The sequence below is a fragment of the Hoplias malabaricus genome, chromosome 2 (assembly GCF_029633855.1).
Source record: "Hoplias malabaricus isolate fHopMal1 chromosome 2, fHopMal1.hap1, whole genome shotgun sequence".
NCBI classification, from domain to species: domain Eukaryota; kingdom Metazoa; phylum Chordata; class Actinopteri; order Characiformes; family Erythrinidae; genus Hoplias; species Hoplias malabaricus.
In genome coordinates this window covers 26048192-26065257 of record NC_089801.1, presented here as the reverse complement: position 1 = coordinate 26065257, position 17066 = coordinate 26048192, and the positions used below count along the sequence as shown (strand labels likewise).

The 17066-nt window shown below is 38.5% G+C and overlaps 1 protein-coding gene across 1 annotated transcript in view; it reads left to right on the top strand.

The window, feature by feature from the left end:
* tecta (tectorin alpha) overlaps positions 1–17066 on the top strand; it is a 31306-nt gene that overhangs the window by 7431 nt on the left and 6809 nt on the right. Inside the window, exons 14-22 of the mRNA XM_066660020.1 lie at positions 1882–2081; positions 3117–3497; positions 3717–4003; positions 7883–8163; positions 9290–9400; positions 9772–9974; positions 11931–12094; positions 14149–14397; positions 15674–15836. Of these exons, the coding sequence (XP_066516117.1) occupies positions 1882–2081; positions 3117–3497; positions 3717–4003; positions 7883–8163; positions 9290–9400; positions 9772–9974; positions 11931–12094; positions 14149–14397; positions 15674–15836 (2039 nt within the window). The remainder of the gene's footprint in view (positions 1–1881; positions 2082–3116; positions 3498–3716; positions 4004–7882; positions 8164–9289; positions 9401–9771; positions 9975–11930; positions 12095–14148; positions 14398–15673; positions 15837–17066) is intronic.

Here is a 17066-nt window from a genome sequence, read left to right as displayed (position 1 = left end):
GTACAGTCATACAGTCTACTTATAGACTTCACACATTTGCTTTACCACAAGTGCCTACCTTGATTTTCCTTTCGCTCATCACTTCATGATATTACATATATGTCACAGAGCCACTACATAGGTGTATAAATACAAAATATATACTATCTATCTATCTATATATATAATTTATTTAGAAAGGTTCTCTGGTAAGGTGTCTGTGAATGTAAAACTACAAATTGGGATGGTATGGAAAATGCAAATATTTGCATTTTATAAATGCAAGTATTTTTTTGAAGTGCAACAGTATGGGATTTTCGTTGTTGCATTTTGCATTGTAAAATATAGCACACATCATTTATGGATCAGGTCAGGACTATAGGCAAGCCAGTCTACCATCCATACACTCACCTTCCACAGTGGCATTTTTTAATTGTTGTGTTGAAATTTGCATTAGGCATCCCTGGAAAAGACTTCACCTGCAAGGCATATGTTATTGTATGTACAGCTAAGTATTAATACTGCCATCACAGAAATATACATTACCTTTCACACAACCCTATAATATGACAGACCCTGGTTTTTGGACTTGTTGTTGGAAACAGTCTGGATGGTTCTGTTCTTCTATATTCTGGAACACACTGTGTTGAATTATTTAAAAAAAGACATGATATATTGGTTAGTTTGACCACAGTACATATTTCCACTGTTCAATTCTTGATGTGTCGAAGTTGATATGTTTCTGGACACAGGTCACATAAAGCACCCTTTTGGCACATTAAAGTTTTAACTGGTATATACAGATATAACTATGTATTGTAGTGTTTGACAAAGGTTTGGCAAAATAATCCTGAGCCAATGTGGTTACCCTGACTATAAATCAGTGACTAATTTGATGTGCCTGATGGATCAGACATGGTTTTTCAGGTTGAGCTTGTACCCCTGCCATTTATGTAATTGAACCTTTAATTATGTTAGGCATAGTAAACCGTGACTTATTTAAATCCCTGTTTTACTACTTTTTTGTTGCTAGTTCTGCTTTATCATTTGTTGGGAGTGCTACAAAAGTCTCAGCATACTGTTTTGCTCGAATGGAGGATAATAGCTTGCTCCCTCTGAGGAAGTTGCAGAATGTAATAATCCTCTGCTGCCTCTGAGGAAAATTATGAAGTACATTCCTGCACATTTGAGTTATGACTGCTGCCTCAGAAGGAGCTACAAAATGTTATACACTAATGCTCTGGTAAATCAGAGGCCAAGACAGAGTTGAATGGCACGATTGCTACATCTGAGGAAGCAGAGCATTATTGTATATCATTCTGTTGCTTCTTTAAAGGCAGCAAACATAAATAAAGTGTGTAAAATGTACTGCTTTAGAATCTGCCTCAGAGGCAGCAGAGCATTCTAACATTCTTAGCTTCCTCTGCAGCGGTTACACACAATAAACACATAAAGAATAATAAAATGTAATATTAATTAAAACATTAATTTAAAAAAACATTAAATATCACGTTGTCTGCAAAGAAATAGAAGTCAAAGTAAATTTAAATTCACTTCTTTCTTCTGCATTTTCCATATTGTCCCAACTTTTTCTCATTTAAGGCTGTACATATCTTGCACTGTAAAAATGAAACACGCATGTACACATTCAGGTTACTTATTATTGCAATCACAAAAAGAAACATTTTTAAAGTATCTACATACTGTACATGCAACACATACCAATGCACACTTGCTGGAAAATGTTTTTTACATGTACATAGTTTTTAATTATTCAAACTACCTTCCTTAATGTATTGCAATCCTACAAATGTTTGAATGATCAGTACATTTGAGCTTGCTGTACCTGCTGTACATTTGTCCATGTACAGACTAATTCGTGTCCTCTGTGTCTGTGTGTAGTGCCATCATGCCCAGTGAACAGTCACTATTCCAGCTGTATGACAGCATGCCAGCCCCAGTGTGCGCCAGCACGGGGCCAGCGGGACTGCAACCAGCACTGTGTGGAGGGCTGCCAGTGTGACCAGGGTTATGTGCTCAATGGCAAGAGCTGCATCCTTAATCAGAACTGTGGCTGCTACACTGATGGAAAGTACTATGAGGTGAGAGAGAGCTTTAAACCCAAAGGTTGTTTTGAGCTACCTGATTTTAAATCACTACATAAGTTTGGCAACATATTAAATCCACCAATTTCCTTTAAACATCAAGTAGCAAAGACATACTCTGTATTTGATTTTTCCTTCATAAGTTTTTAGTGAATCTAGGAATCTTCTAAATGGCAGGTAAACACTTCACTAATTACATAAGTACCATGCTCTTTTTTATAATAAATGGACAAAAGGGCAACATTCTGGTGTCTATACAGACGTTGCTGTGGTGGTTGTTTTTCATTTGTGTGCATTAAATTATTCATATAGTGTCAGAAAACACCAGCTGATGTAGTGTAATCTTATTATACAGTCATTTATGACAAGTGCAATAAAATTGGCATGTTGTTTGTACATTGTTAATTGGTTAATGTACGTATAGAGTACAATTAAGTGTCAGTTACATTAACTTTTAAAAAATAAAGACTGATAACTGTAAATAGCAGTGGAGATTAAAAAAACCTCCTGAAATGCTTAACATCCCTGAAAGACACCTCACAAAGCTTTAAAATAAAATATTAGAGATACCTTTCATGATTTTGGTATCAATTTGATCAAGAATTTGACCTTAAATATTATCAATCAAGTAGTTCCTATCACCATCAATGTAAAGAAATTCAAGTTGGTATATGATATTTAACCATTGCTTACATCTTAACAACTGAATTTTGCAAAATTGGAGAATGGGTAAATTTCATTTTTAAGAGCAAGTAATAGTAAATAGTGTGTACATTTTCATATGATTCATCAGTGGGATCCCCATTAAAATTTCCACACAGTCCACACACCTTGTTCTGCAGTCGTGGTCCCATTGTAATGCTTAGTGCGTTGAAGGGATTATACCGAACCTGGATGTCTTGTGGTGTGTCTATCACCACAGGACATCCAGGTTCAGTATAATCAACACCACCATCACTGTACAACACCATCACTGTACACATGTAACGTATTACAAAACCATTGCTCTCTATTTGCTGTCCTTCACCTTAGCCCAAGCAGTTGTTCTGGAACAATGACTGCACCAAGCGTTGCCAGTGCATTGGCCGGAACTTGATCCAGTGTGATCCACGTCGCTGCAAGGCTGATGAAGAGTGTGCACTGCGGCATGGTGTACGGGGCTGCTTTGTCCGCCGCAACCAGCACTGTATAGCATCAGGAGGTGGGGTCTTCCGCACCTTTGATGGTGCCTCCCTACGCCTGCCTGCTTCCTGTTCATTTGTCCTATCCACCATCTGCCACAAGCTGCCTGAACTGTCCTTCCAACTTATCGCCAACTTTGACAAGTGGAGCACACCCAACCTTACTACAATCTCCCATGCCTACCTGTACATCAACGAAGAGAACATTCTTATATCTGGCAGCACCGTCAAGGTTGACAAAATTTAACTGATACAGCTTATATTATCAAGTTGCCATCTTAATTCAAAATAAATGTTTCATAAAACTGAATCAACTAAAAAAAATTAAAGTGCAACTGATCACAAAATTTCAAGTTGATTTAACTTTTGCATATTTTAGGGTTTGTTGTTTCTATAAGCACTTTAAGACAGTCACAAACAAGAGTGTGTTGATTATGTTCTATGTCTTCAGGTCAATGGGACACCCGTGTCTGTACCCTTCGTAACGGGATTGATGACCCGAGTATCTACGTCTGAAGGCTTTCTGGTGATAGACACACCACAGGACATCCAGGTTCGGTATAATCGCTTCAACACACTCAGCATTACAATGGGACCACGACTGCAGAACAAGGTGTGTGGACTGTGTGGAAATTTTAATGGGGATCCCACTGATGATTATATCACCTCTCGTGGCAAACCAGCTGTTAGTGCTTTGGAGCTTGCCCAGAGCTGGAAAACCAACGGCATGCAGAACAGGTACGTGAACCAACATGTGTCTTTGATTAATATTTACATGTCATACTATCTCAGTCATTCTCAGTATCTTGATTGCTCTCTTGTTCTATCACTCTATTCCTCATAGGCCATACAGTTGTTGTCAAATTATGAATAACAATGTGTCAAACCAATATTGAGCTTACAATGATTTCCATGGCACATTGTCTGAAAGCCATATATGTTTATGACAATGGCTCTTAAATGGCTCTTAGCATTTCTCACTTACATCAAACATATTTGACTACTTTAATTGGGAGAATTAGTAGAGCACAACCAAATGTAAATCTTTATAGTTTTGAAGTTTGGTAAGGTTTGTTTCAGGATAGAATTGATGCAAGTCCTTCTCATTATGTGAAAGGCATTTACACTATATTGCCAAACGTATTTGCTCATCAATCCAAATAATTGAATTCAGTTTCTCATCAGTTCTATGGCCACATATGAATAAATTCAAGCACCTAGGCATGCAGACTGCTTCTAAAAACATTTGTGAAAGAATGGGTCACACTCAGGAGCTCAGTGAATTCCAGTGTGGTACCATAATAGGTTGCCACCTGTGCAACAAGTCCAGTCATTAAATTTCCTTGCTACTAAATATTCCAGTCATCTGTCAGTGGGATTATAACAAAGTGGAGGTGGTTGAGAACGACAGCAATTCAGCCACAAAGTGGTAGGTGACGTAAAATGACAAAGAGGGGTCAATGGATACTGAGGCCCATAGTGCCATCTGTGGGAGCTGTTTGGGGATGGCCCATTCCTGTTCCATCATGACTGCCCACCAGTGCACAAAGCAACGTCCATAAAGACATGTATGTGTGAGTGTAGAAGAACTTGACTGATCTGCACAGAGTCCTGACCTCAACCCGATAGAACAACACCTTTGTGATGAATGAGAGCGGAGACTGTGGGCCAGACCTTTTTGTCCAACTTCGTGCCTGAACTCACAAATGCGCTTCTGGAAGAGTGGTCAAAAATTCCCATAAACACACTCTTAAACATTGTGGAAAGCCAAGAAGATCTGAAGCTGCTATAGGTGCAAAGGGTGGGCCGACATAATATTAAACCCTTTGTTTCATATGTGAAGTCAGATGAGCAAATACTTTTGGCAATAAAGTGTAGGTTGCATTTCTTGATACAGTAGTGAACTGTATGGTGGTCTTGAATTACAACCATTTTCTGAAGTACTCCCAAGCTTATATAGCTATATTTATCAGACTACCATGGCAATCTCTCATGCAGTGCCATCTGAGGGCTCAAAGGCTCATTCAACCGTGGCAACCGTAAAAGAACTTAGGCTTCACTGTACTTCCCTAATCTTTTCAGATTTATATAGAGCAGATGATGAAAGTTCATCAAAATTATTTGAAATCTTGCATTATAAAATTTTCTTTTTATATTGCTAGACAGTTCTGTCATAGTTCTGCAAAAGTGGTGAGCCATAACCCATAGCTCCCAGTAGATGTTATAGGCATAGAACACAGTACACAGGCATAGAAAATACCATACATATTTTAGTTCAGCCTGTAGATACTTGAGAATGGATATAGGCTTAAATGTTTACCATTTTATATATATAATTATTTGTTTATATCTGTATTTTATCGTTTTATACAATTTACCTGTTTAGTTTTTGATTGTTATTTTATTTATTGTCTGGTACAGATATTTCTACCTTCTTTCTATTGTCCTGCTGCTGTGACTGTTAAATTTCTCCTCAAATGGGAAAAATTAAGGATAAATTATTATTTAATTATTTAAATTATAAATTATTATTATATCTGCTTGTAAAATCTGAGCCTTTAGGGTATGTTCCTTTTATACTTTATATGTGTTTCCATACACAAGTTTCATATACGCATGAGTGCAGGAGGTGTCCCATTTGAGCCTGATGTATTAGCTTATTACATTTTTGTCATTGTCAGGCTATGTTCACGTTGCAAGTTAAAAGTTTTCTGCCTTGTGAGTTGGCATTTGTGTCTGTATGTGTCACATCATAACATTTACAAAACAAAAAAATACAGTACAAGTAACAGAAATTATATAATGAGATTTAAAAATCTCTCACACACACTTGATTCAACTCAACTGTTAATTACAAAGTTTAGTGGGTGTGTGGGATGACTCACCTAATTTAGCTGGACACAGGCCATCCAGGACCTGTTGTAGGTGGTCAACATCTTTGGCATCTCCCCATCTTCTGTCAACTGCATTTCTGCAGTAGGCACTGATGAAGTCCCCACGTGTGTTCCCTGGCACATTTCATGAATGTCTGTGAATGAACCCTGACAGTCACAAACTACTTTGATATTCTGAGCAAGGAATCCCTTTCGACAGAGGTATGCTGCCTCCTTGTTGGATGGCCTTGCAATTGGGAACAGGCTGTCTATGATAATGCCAATGACTTGGGGAACATCAGGAACAGTGTGGAAGCCTTGGATGACTTGTTTGGAAAAGTAATTCTCATATAAACTGTAACAGCACTTGAGTTACAGCAGTTACAGTTCTGCTGATGGAGGCCTTGCTGAGACCAAGGCCATCTCCCAGCAACTTGTAACAGCCTGAGGCGTAAAACCTAGGGCAGCCAAAAGTTGCACAGTTGGACAAAAGCTTCACAGTTGCCACATAATTTATAAGGAACAGGAAATACTTGGAGTTAACTGGTAGGCAAATTTCACTGGTGGGCAATTGTATCCAGAAGGAACTGTAATTGGCAGCAGCTACGGTAAATACATTGAATGTTTAGGCTATTCAAATATTCCATTATATAACAGACATGTTTTTAATACACTATGCAACACTCCTTCCTCAGAGACCCGTTGGCCAGAATGCATCCATTGACTATGTAGAAGGCTGAGATTTCATGAGGAATGTAGGCCTGATTTTCAGGCCTTTTTTGAAAAAAAAAAAAAAAAAGGAATGGTTAGAAAAGGTGGGGACGCAGGAAGGATCACTCAGGTCTGTCAAAGAAAAATAAAATTACACTTTATGTGACCAATACATTATATAATGCAAATAAATATCAATATTAACTTACTCCCAAGGTGGGGGGGAGATACATTACGACACTGAGCCTACTCGTCTTTTGGGGCATTAAGGCCAGTTTTTCCCTCTGGAATGCCAATGCCTTCTCATAGTGTTGTTGATCCAGTTCCATCCACACTGCTGGATCCTCCCTGATTTCCCTCTCAAAACACATTTTTTTCTGCCTCAGAACTGAGGAGCTTTTCACTGTACTGGCAGTGAATGTTTCTGTGCCAGCAGGTCTGGGTGCTTGGGGTCCGCAGTAGTGAGGCACCAGGATGGTTGGATGGGTTCCCAGACTAAGGGGATTCTGGGGGTTCAGGGGAGAACAAATCCTGAAGGAATTTGATAATTATATGTCATTTCCTTGATTTACCAGAGTCTTTTTTTTGAGTTAGGTTTTTAAAAATGAATGCTGTTCTGGTACTATATTTTCATACTTTGTAGATGTTCTTGTGATACTGTACATGAAAAAGATTTGTTCTCTTTTTTTTAAAAAAAAAGCTACATTAAAAAAAAAGTTTTTTTTTTCACTTATTTGTTCTCAATAGTCACATGATCAAATATCAGCTCATTAGCTTATTTTCCAGTCTATGACTACATATAGCAGTGCCTCAGACCTTATTTGTATGTGTGTGTGTATATGTATGTATACATTCATACCTACATATATGTATAAATGGAGCCATCAAGATATTAAGAACATTAATTTTTAAGTCAAATTAAAATATTATTTTCCCCCTTTTATTACATGTTTCATGTTACCTGTTAAAACTATCTAAATAACTATTATTCAGATTTCTTTTCTTATGGTCCCCTTTTCTTATGTCTTTGTAGCTGTGATGAGACTCAGTATGTGGCCCTGGCTCAGTCTTGTGATAACACCGCTGTCCTGGACCTGCAGGGGGAGGATAGCTGTCTGAAACTTACTCAGCTGAAGGGCTTCTTTCAACCTTGTCATGGATTGCTGGACCCTGGGCCGTTCTACCAGTCCTGCTACTTGGACGGCTGCTACAACCATCGCAAGGCCCAAGTTTGTGGCTCCATGGCTGCCTACGCTGAGGCCTGCCGATCATTTGGCACACTCACCACAAAGTGGATTGCCCAGGAGAACTGCTGTAAGGGCACGCTGCCACCTACAGTACGGGGGGAACATACAGGGAAGGGGAAAGTATAAAAGGATGAATAGTGGGAAACCTTTTTTTGACAAAATACTTAGTAACTACTATTTTTTTGGACGTGGTGTTCACAAATATTGGAAGCACCATATAAATAGACATGTTTTGTAATATAAAACTGATTTTGTTGCTATTATTAAAAGTTCTGCAGCATATGCTAGACATATTCATAGAATTGAAAACTACTTGAAACTTACTGTTTTAAATGCTTAAAAAATGAATAAGAAAACACAATAAGATCAAGAATTAAAGGGAACATTAACGAATCTGGGGAACTGCTGTTCTCTCATATTAAGAAATTGTTGGTCTGACACGGGCTTCAGACTGGAGACATAGCAATGCTCTGAATTTTATAAAAAGTGTTGTTTAAATATAATTGTGAACATCAAATTTAAGGTGGAAATATCTCAAAATTCAGAAACGGCTAACTTTGTAAAGGTTAACAGACCAAAAATATTACAAAACTTAACAAATCAAGTTACAAATTAGTTTCTGTGGCAATTCAAACAGTGAGTAAAACCTACAGAGAAGTTCAAATTCTGCCACATACAAACAATGGTCATTTTTTCCCTCAAACATACTGTTCCATCTTAAAAGATGCAGAGCTTCTGAATGTAAACAAACCAGACAGAACTGCAGTCGTATACATTCCTTTTAAGTAATATGAAACAACAGAAATAAGTCAACATTACCAAACTATTACCCACCTATGGAGCAGGAATAGAGCAGTAATCATCATCTCGATTCATGCTTTTCAACATTTGGAGTTCTCTCTGTTGTCTAAATAGTTTCAAATGGCTTTTCACTGCCATGAGCAGAGAAAAACAAAGCTTAGCATACTGGACTGAGACACATAGCTTTTAGCCATTTACTGACACCAGGGTCATACATTAGAGTGGTTTCGAGCAAAAAGACACTTGAAAGTGAACAAATGGTGAGAAAACATCTTCTGAATATTATTAAAAAAGCATTTTTTAAAAATAAAATAAGGCATTTGAAAGTGTAACACAGAGTAATTTGTGTGTGCATCTGTGTGTGCTAACTTTGTGCCTGGACCTGTTTTTAGCAGAATGGATCTATGACCCCTGTGCAGGAGAGATCTGCACAAACAACACTTGTGACCAAGAGAATGGAGGAGACCTGTGTGGCTGCCCAGAACTGCCCAGTACTGAGATTGGTAAGCTGGCAGGAGGGAGAGTGGTGTGGGGCTGTCTATGTTCCAGGAAGAAAACCGTTCTACATAGATTTAGGAATTCCTCACACTTTTTAAATAAAACCTAAACTTTAAAAAGAGAAATAAAATTGCCAGTAATTCCACATTGGCATCATGTCTATATGTGTTCACTGAGTGAAAAGCTGCAATCTGAATATAGTCAAGAAGACATTTAAAGTTTGAGTCATTATTGTACATGAATGAGTCAGGATTCAGTCATGTCCACCCCCTGTTACTATAAATACTGACCGAACATATCCAGTAAAGGTAGCTGTATATATATGAGCTTTTCAGGTTTTTGTTCTGAACAGCTATTTTCTTTTTCTCTCGTTGAGGTGAGGACGACATCATCCAGGCTGAGGTAACTTGCAAACATGCACAGATGGAAGTGTCCATCTCTAAGTGTCGTCTTTTCCAGCTGGGCTTTGAGAGAGAGGATGTGCGCATTAATGACCAGCGCTGTCCTGGCATTGAGGGTGAAGACTTCATCTCCTTCCACATCAATAACACAAAAGGACATTGTGGATCCATAGTGCAGGTGAAGCTCATCATCTCAATTTGTTACAGACTGTATACATTTACCACTGTATCAGTACTTAAAAATCACTCTGGAAAAAAGTAGTAAGTATATACATTATTTTGAACTTGTATTATACTAGTAGATTTGTAATAAACGTGATCAGGGCCTGTACATTTCTCTAAAATGTCCTATAGATTTTACAGTACACTACTCTCTTTATTCTCAAATACTCTTTCCAGCAGTTTGTTACCCAGGGTTAGCCACAAAAATAATACATTAAATATTATATTAAATGACAAAAACAATTCATAAATTTTAAATTGTGTGTCATTGTTGAAATGTGAACATGTTGCAAACATATCTTAGGTATTGTACACCCTCAGAAAAAATGGTATGATAGAGGTACATTATTGGTCACTAAAGGTACAAACAGTGTAAATGTACCTTTAAAGGTACAACATTGTTTAAAAATCCAGCTGTGTACATTACATTCTCTTCTCCAGAAGGAGAGGTGAATATTAAGTTTTCATTATAGAACTGTGTCAAATATAAAAACATAATAAAATTCCTGGAGATGAAATGAGGCGTATGAAATCAACACAATTGTAACATTCATTCATTCATTATCTGTAACCGCTTATCCAGTTCATGGTCGTGGGGGGTCCAGAGCCTACCTGGAATTATTGGGCGCAAGGTGGGAATACACCCTGGAGGGGGCGCCAGTCCTTCACAGAGCAACACACACACTCACACCTATGGACACTTTTGAGTTGCCAGTCAACCTACCAACATGTGTTTTTGGACTGTGGGAGGAAACCGGAGCACCCGGAGGAAACCCACGCAGACACTGGGAGAACACATCAAACTCTTCACAGACAGTCACACGGAAGCCTCCAGGTCCCTAGTGCCGCCCCAAAAACAAATCTACAGTTATAAAAGATTAAGGTTGTTCCCTAACTAAAGTTACAGAATATGTATCCTTGAGGGTACGACCACAGTGCCAGTGCATGATGTTTTTTTCTATACATATATACACTGACAGAAAATTTGTCACTGTGGTGGTAGCTTTTGCTGCCTCTGTGGTGGTACCCTCAAGGGAACAAATTTGTACCTTTAATTAGGAAACATAATTGTACCTTATTTTATTATTAGATGTCACAATTGTGGGGTGGCACGGTGGCGCAGCAGGTAGTGTCGCAGTCACACAGCTCCAGGGACCTGGAGGTTGTGGGCTCGATTCCCGCTCCGGGTGACTGTCTGTGAGGAGTTTGGTGTGTTCTCCCCCTGTCCGCGTGGGTTTCCTCCAGGTGCTCTGGTTTCCTCCCACAGTCCAAAAACACACGTTGGTAGGTGGATTGTTGACTCAAAAAGTGTCCGTAGGTGTGTGTGTGTTGCCCTGTGAAGGACTGGCGCCCCCTCCAGGGTGTATTCCCACCATGCGCCCAATGATTCCTGGTAGGCCCCAGAACCACTGCAACCCAGAACTGGATAAACGGTCACAGATAATGAAATTTGTTTTTCGTACACCCCATTTAATCCCCAAGACATTTATTATGTTTTTTTATTTTACACCATTGTATAATGAAATGCTCAAATAATCACATCTCCTTCTGGAGAAAAGAATGTAATGTACCTTTAGGGATCACAACTGGGCTTTAAAGCCACTGCTGTACATAAGGTATGTTTGCACTGTGTGAAGCTTAAGAGACCATTAATTTACCTCTACCCTACAGTCTTTTTCTGAGGGTGTATATAAAGTTGATGATTATCCATTGTGTCAAGCATCTGTTGAGAATCTTGGAACTTATGTCTTACAGATAAGAGGGAGGAATACTGAAGTTTGTTTTCTGTTCCTCAAAATGCATTGTTCACTGTGCTTTAATTCTTTGTTAGTTTGGTCCATAAAAAATCTGTTCAAAACCACTTACACCACTTATATTGTGTGTTTGTGTGTGTGTGTGTGTGTTTATTCAGTCAAATGGAACACACATCATGTACAAGAACACTGTGTGGATAGAAAGTGTGAATAACACAGGGAACATTGTGACACGAGACAAAACCATCAACGTGGAGTTTTCCTGTGCCTATGAGCTGGATATCAAGATTTCCCTGGAGACTGTGCTCAAGCCCATGCTGAGGTCAGAGGCCTTGATACCTGTCTTCTAGAGCATGCCATTATATCACATCACATGGCTTTCAATGGTTCTAAGGATGCGCATGCTCCTTATCTTCTATTATATAGAAGAATACTAGTCCTTTTCCATAGATCTGAGCATCATGAAATTTTTATTACTCTGTAGATGCAATTTGTTCATAAACTCCAGTGGAGAATAGGCTATCAAACATAAATATGAGTTTGTGCCAGATATATCTTAAATACTTCAATATTGTGGTCTTTCTTAAACATTCTGACACCCTTTTACAAGATATCTTACTGTTACTGTTACTGTTTTAGAAGTTCTAATGTTTTTCATATCATGCTTCAACTCTTCTTTAGTAGACAATGTACAACAAATTTTATAGTTACTGGCACATTTTATATATTTTTATTATCATAAATTCATCAGAAGTAGAAGAAATATTTTTTTCAAATTAAAAAATGTAGAAATGCACCGGTAAAATCAAAAACATTTCTACTTCTAATTAAGTTGTTCTTTAAATATTGTAAATAATATCTTTGATGAGGGTATTCCACCATTAGAAACTAAATGAAACCAATATTAACAAATTCATTATGTTGCCACTTTGTTGTGAATATTTAAAGCTGGAGTAGGTGATTTTATAGAAACCAGTGTATAACCAGAATCCATGTACATCGTGTCGCATTCACATGTAAAACAACACCTAACAGCTACACTGATTCATCCAGCCAGAATCTGAATTTTGCCAACCAATATGGATACAGAAATGCAGGAACAGCCTGTCTACATCTATCACATATGGGATCTATATTTTTGTCAATATGCAACAGTCTGGCATTGGTAAAATGAAATTTATATATTATTTTACACTGCATGAGGCCATGCTTAGCACAAGCAGAGGATTTGTGTACTTCCTTTAGTCCACTATACCAGAGTTCTTCTGGAATAATCCTATTATCTGCAAATAAATAGTAAATGTGTGAAACATTGTGGTGTACTTGACAGAAAAAGGAGTACTCTAACTTTGGGATTAAGAAACCATAATGCATCACTGATTGCAAAATCACTCATAAAGGTTCTAATCACACTAGCATATTTAGATCCCCACCTTAAAGGAGGGAATATGTAGACAAATGATCAAGAAAAGGAGTCCAATTTGGTGTATACATTTACCAAGCGTATTGGAACGTTAATTAAATTGTGAGGAAATATACTGGCCGTTAGAGTCAGAAGTCACACTGACGCAAATAAAGGTGACTGACCTATGCATCAAGATCGCCATCGACCTTTACTACAAACTGAAGAATACTACGACTGACCAATCCTTCCCAGTTAAATATTAGATAAATCACAAATGTGTTACTTGTAGAACAATAACTAGACCACCAAGATGTACAAGGTGTTGGAAGACTTTAGTGTGCTTCACAGAAGACACATACAATACCAACTGATGGGTTTAAGCTCACCTCGCTTTCCTGTTAACTACAAATTAGGGTGTACCATAACCAGATTTTACCAGAGGAAATTTAAAAACATGTATACTGCACCACCTACAAACAACATAGAGATTACATGGGTTGATAAGCAATAGCCAAAGATAAAAAGAAACTAAACAGCTACCATAAAATGACAGAAGAACAGGAGAATGTGTGAATTTTAAATTATAAGTCCCACAAAAACGCTTTAAAACTTATTTGTAGGCTTTCTGTCTTGCTGTGAGTAGACGGTTTTAAGCCATATTCCCTCAGAGCTTGGGAAAAAGCATCTACATTCTCTGCTTGTCACAGTGCTCCCCAAGGTATCTTTTTATGTCTCCAAACCAATGATGTAAATGATGCAGAGAATATGTATACACTAAATAATATTTGAAAAAGAATGAAACCTGTTTCATACCTTTAACCTGAAATATGGCTTCTTTAAACTGAAAATATGGTTTTGGCATTTTAAAGAAGCCATATTTCAGGTTAAAGGTATGAAACAGGTTTCATTCTCTCTCTCTCTCTCTCTCTCTCTCTCTCTCTCTCTCTCTCTCTCTCTCTCTCATTCTACAGTGTTATAAACCTGACACTTCCCACCCAGGAGGGGAACTTCATCACTAAGATGGCACTGTACAAGAATGCATCATACCGACAGCCATACAGAGAGGGGGAGGTGGTGCTTAGCACTAGGGACGTCTTGTTTGTGGGCGTGTTTGTGGAGGGGGCTGACGACAGCCAGCTCATTCTTATAGTAAACATGTGCTGGGCCACACCATCTCGCTACAGCAGTGACCGCCTCCGCTACATAATCATAGAGAGAGGGTGAGAAAATCACATCACACATACACAGATGCAAGGAGACATTAGGACAATATGTGCCTTCTGTATGTTTTATATGCATGTAAGTATATAGGTATAATGACAGAGGTAGACAGTAATTATTTCCATTTACTCAATTTCCATGTACTGAAGTCCAGGTGGCACAGTAACACAACAGAACACAACACAACGCTGTCACACAGATCCAGTGTCTTGAGGTTGTAGGTATATACCCCACCTCGAGTGACAGTCTGTGAAGGGAGTGGTGTGTTTTCCCATTGTCTGCATGGGTTTCCTCCTGTGTTCCAGTTTCCTCCTGCAGTCCAAAAACACATGTTGCATTGGCTATGGGAAAATTGTCTGTGAGTGTGAGTGTGTGATGCAATGTGATGAACTGGTACAACCCTGAAATGGATGAAGAGTTTACAGAAAACGCATGAATGAATGAATTCAAATTGTATTTATTTTATTTTCAAGTCTTGATACTTATTCAGCTTAAGTGTATTTGGGATGTTGGGCCATAACATCTATATGAGCTTGTTTTTTGGCCATGGAAAACATTTTAAAGAAGCTCATGATGCATAGGACTTGTGCTGATATTATTTTCAACCAGTTTTTAACTCTTAAGTGAATGTTAAAGTAACATTTATATAGCACCTTTATAGAAACCCAAGGACCGTTTACAATCAACACAACATTCAATCCACACACACACACTGGCGAGAAGCGGCAGCCAAACCCGCACAGCGTACTCTCGACCAGGAACAACCATCCACCAGGACTGCATCGGGCACTAGGGTTTCACCCAGGACAGGGTGCCAATCCATATCTGGGCACATACACATTCACTCACACATACAGACATTGATTCACATGCACCCTCATTAAGAACAGTTATTAAAGGGTCACATGTGTTCCATGTTTTTGGACTGTGGGAGGAAACCAGAGACCCTGGAGGAAGCCCACGCAGACACAGGGGGAACATGGAAACTCCACCCAGAAAGGGCTTCACACTTCAGAGTCAAGTCAGTCAGTATGCAGAGTCTACTGTTTTGTGGCTAGGTGAATAATAGCACTTACATTTGACCATATTTGCAAGTGTAAAAAGTAACACCAGCTTCCTCTCACTGTTTTGGTAAGATGTTATAAGCTTAAGGATAAAGAGTGTATCAAGATGGGCACACTATGAAATTTACATATTAATCTCCTTTAAATATCACCATTGCATTAAGTACTACTTGTGAAATGGCATTACCACAGGTTTGTGTGTGTATTTTAGGTGTCCCAATATTAAGGACAACACTATCGGCATGGCTGAAAATGGCGTGTCCCTGACCTGCAGATTTCATGTCACTGTGTTTAAGTTCATCGGGGACTATGATGAGGTTCATCTACACTGTGATGTCTCTCTGTGTGATTCTGAGACCAACGTGTGCAAAGTGGTGAGAATATGAACAAATACATAAACAAATGTATAACAAATGCTTTTTCAAAACTGTACATCATCACCCAGCACATTTTTATAATAGAACACATTCTGTTTAATCCACATTTCAGGCCTTGGACTGGTTCTCTGAACGCACATGGTCCTATAGCATATATAAGATTAAAATATTGTCTTTAGTACTGATGAGATGTTTTGCAATTTTTGACTGATGCAGACGTTCTAATGATAAATAGATTATTTTCTAGTTATAGTATATTGAGAGGAAGCAAGTATTCAGGCATTTTTGTTTTGATTATTTAATATATTTCAAATTCATATATCTACAAACTTAATTATCACACTTTTTTTAATGCAAACAAAATCAAGGATGGGCAGCATGGTGGTGCAGCAGGTAGTGTTGCAGTCACACTGCTCCAGGAACCTGGAGGTTGTGGGTTTGATTCCCGCTCCAGGTGACTGTCTGAGAGGAGTTTTGTGTGTTCTCCCTGTGTCCGCGTGGGTTTCCTCCGGGTGCTCCAGTTTCCTCCCACGGTCCAAAAACACATGTTGGAGGTGGATTGTCGACTCAAAAGTGTCCATAGGTGTGAGTGTGTGAGTGAATGTGTGTGCTGCCCAATGATTCCAGGTAGGCTCTGGCCACCGTGACCCTGAACTGGATAGGCGGTTACAGATAATGAATGAATGAAAATCAAGAATCTTTGATTTGTTAGTTCTCTCGAACATTTATACTGACAGAATTAGAAAGACAAACTGACCAATCTGACTGCATTTTGGTAAAATAAACAAATTTAATATTTTATAACAGTAAGAAAATTGGTTCAGAGGTATTGTTTGATTTGTGTTACATCTCTTTTCCTTTTATTTACAATTTTAATAATTTGGTAAGTTTTGAAAGTGGAATTGTTTGCCCATAAGTGCTGGTTTAATTTACTCTTCAAATAGATGGGTATTCAGTCATTGTAGACAGAAAGTGACTCTGCAGTTCTGACACCCAGGTGATGTGCATTCCTCCAATTAGGTGCCAGGAGTGAAAAAAGTGCATGCTTGAATGAATCTTGAAGGACTGGTACAGATCAGCTTTTGACAATTGCCATCAAGTATGGAGTGACTGGTCCATTTTTGGCTTTAAACGCAAGTGTCAGGGTTTTGAACTTGATGCAGGCGGCTACTGGGAGCTAGTGAAGACAATCCAGCAGAGGAGTTACATAGGTGAACTAAAGTACAC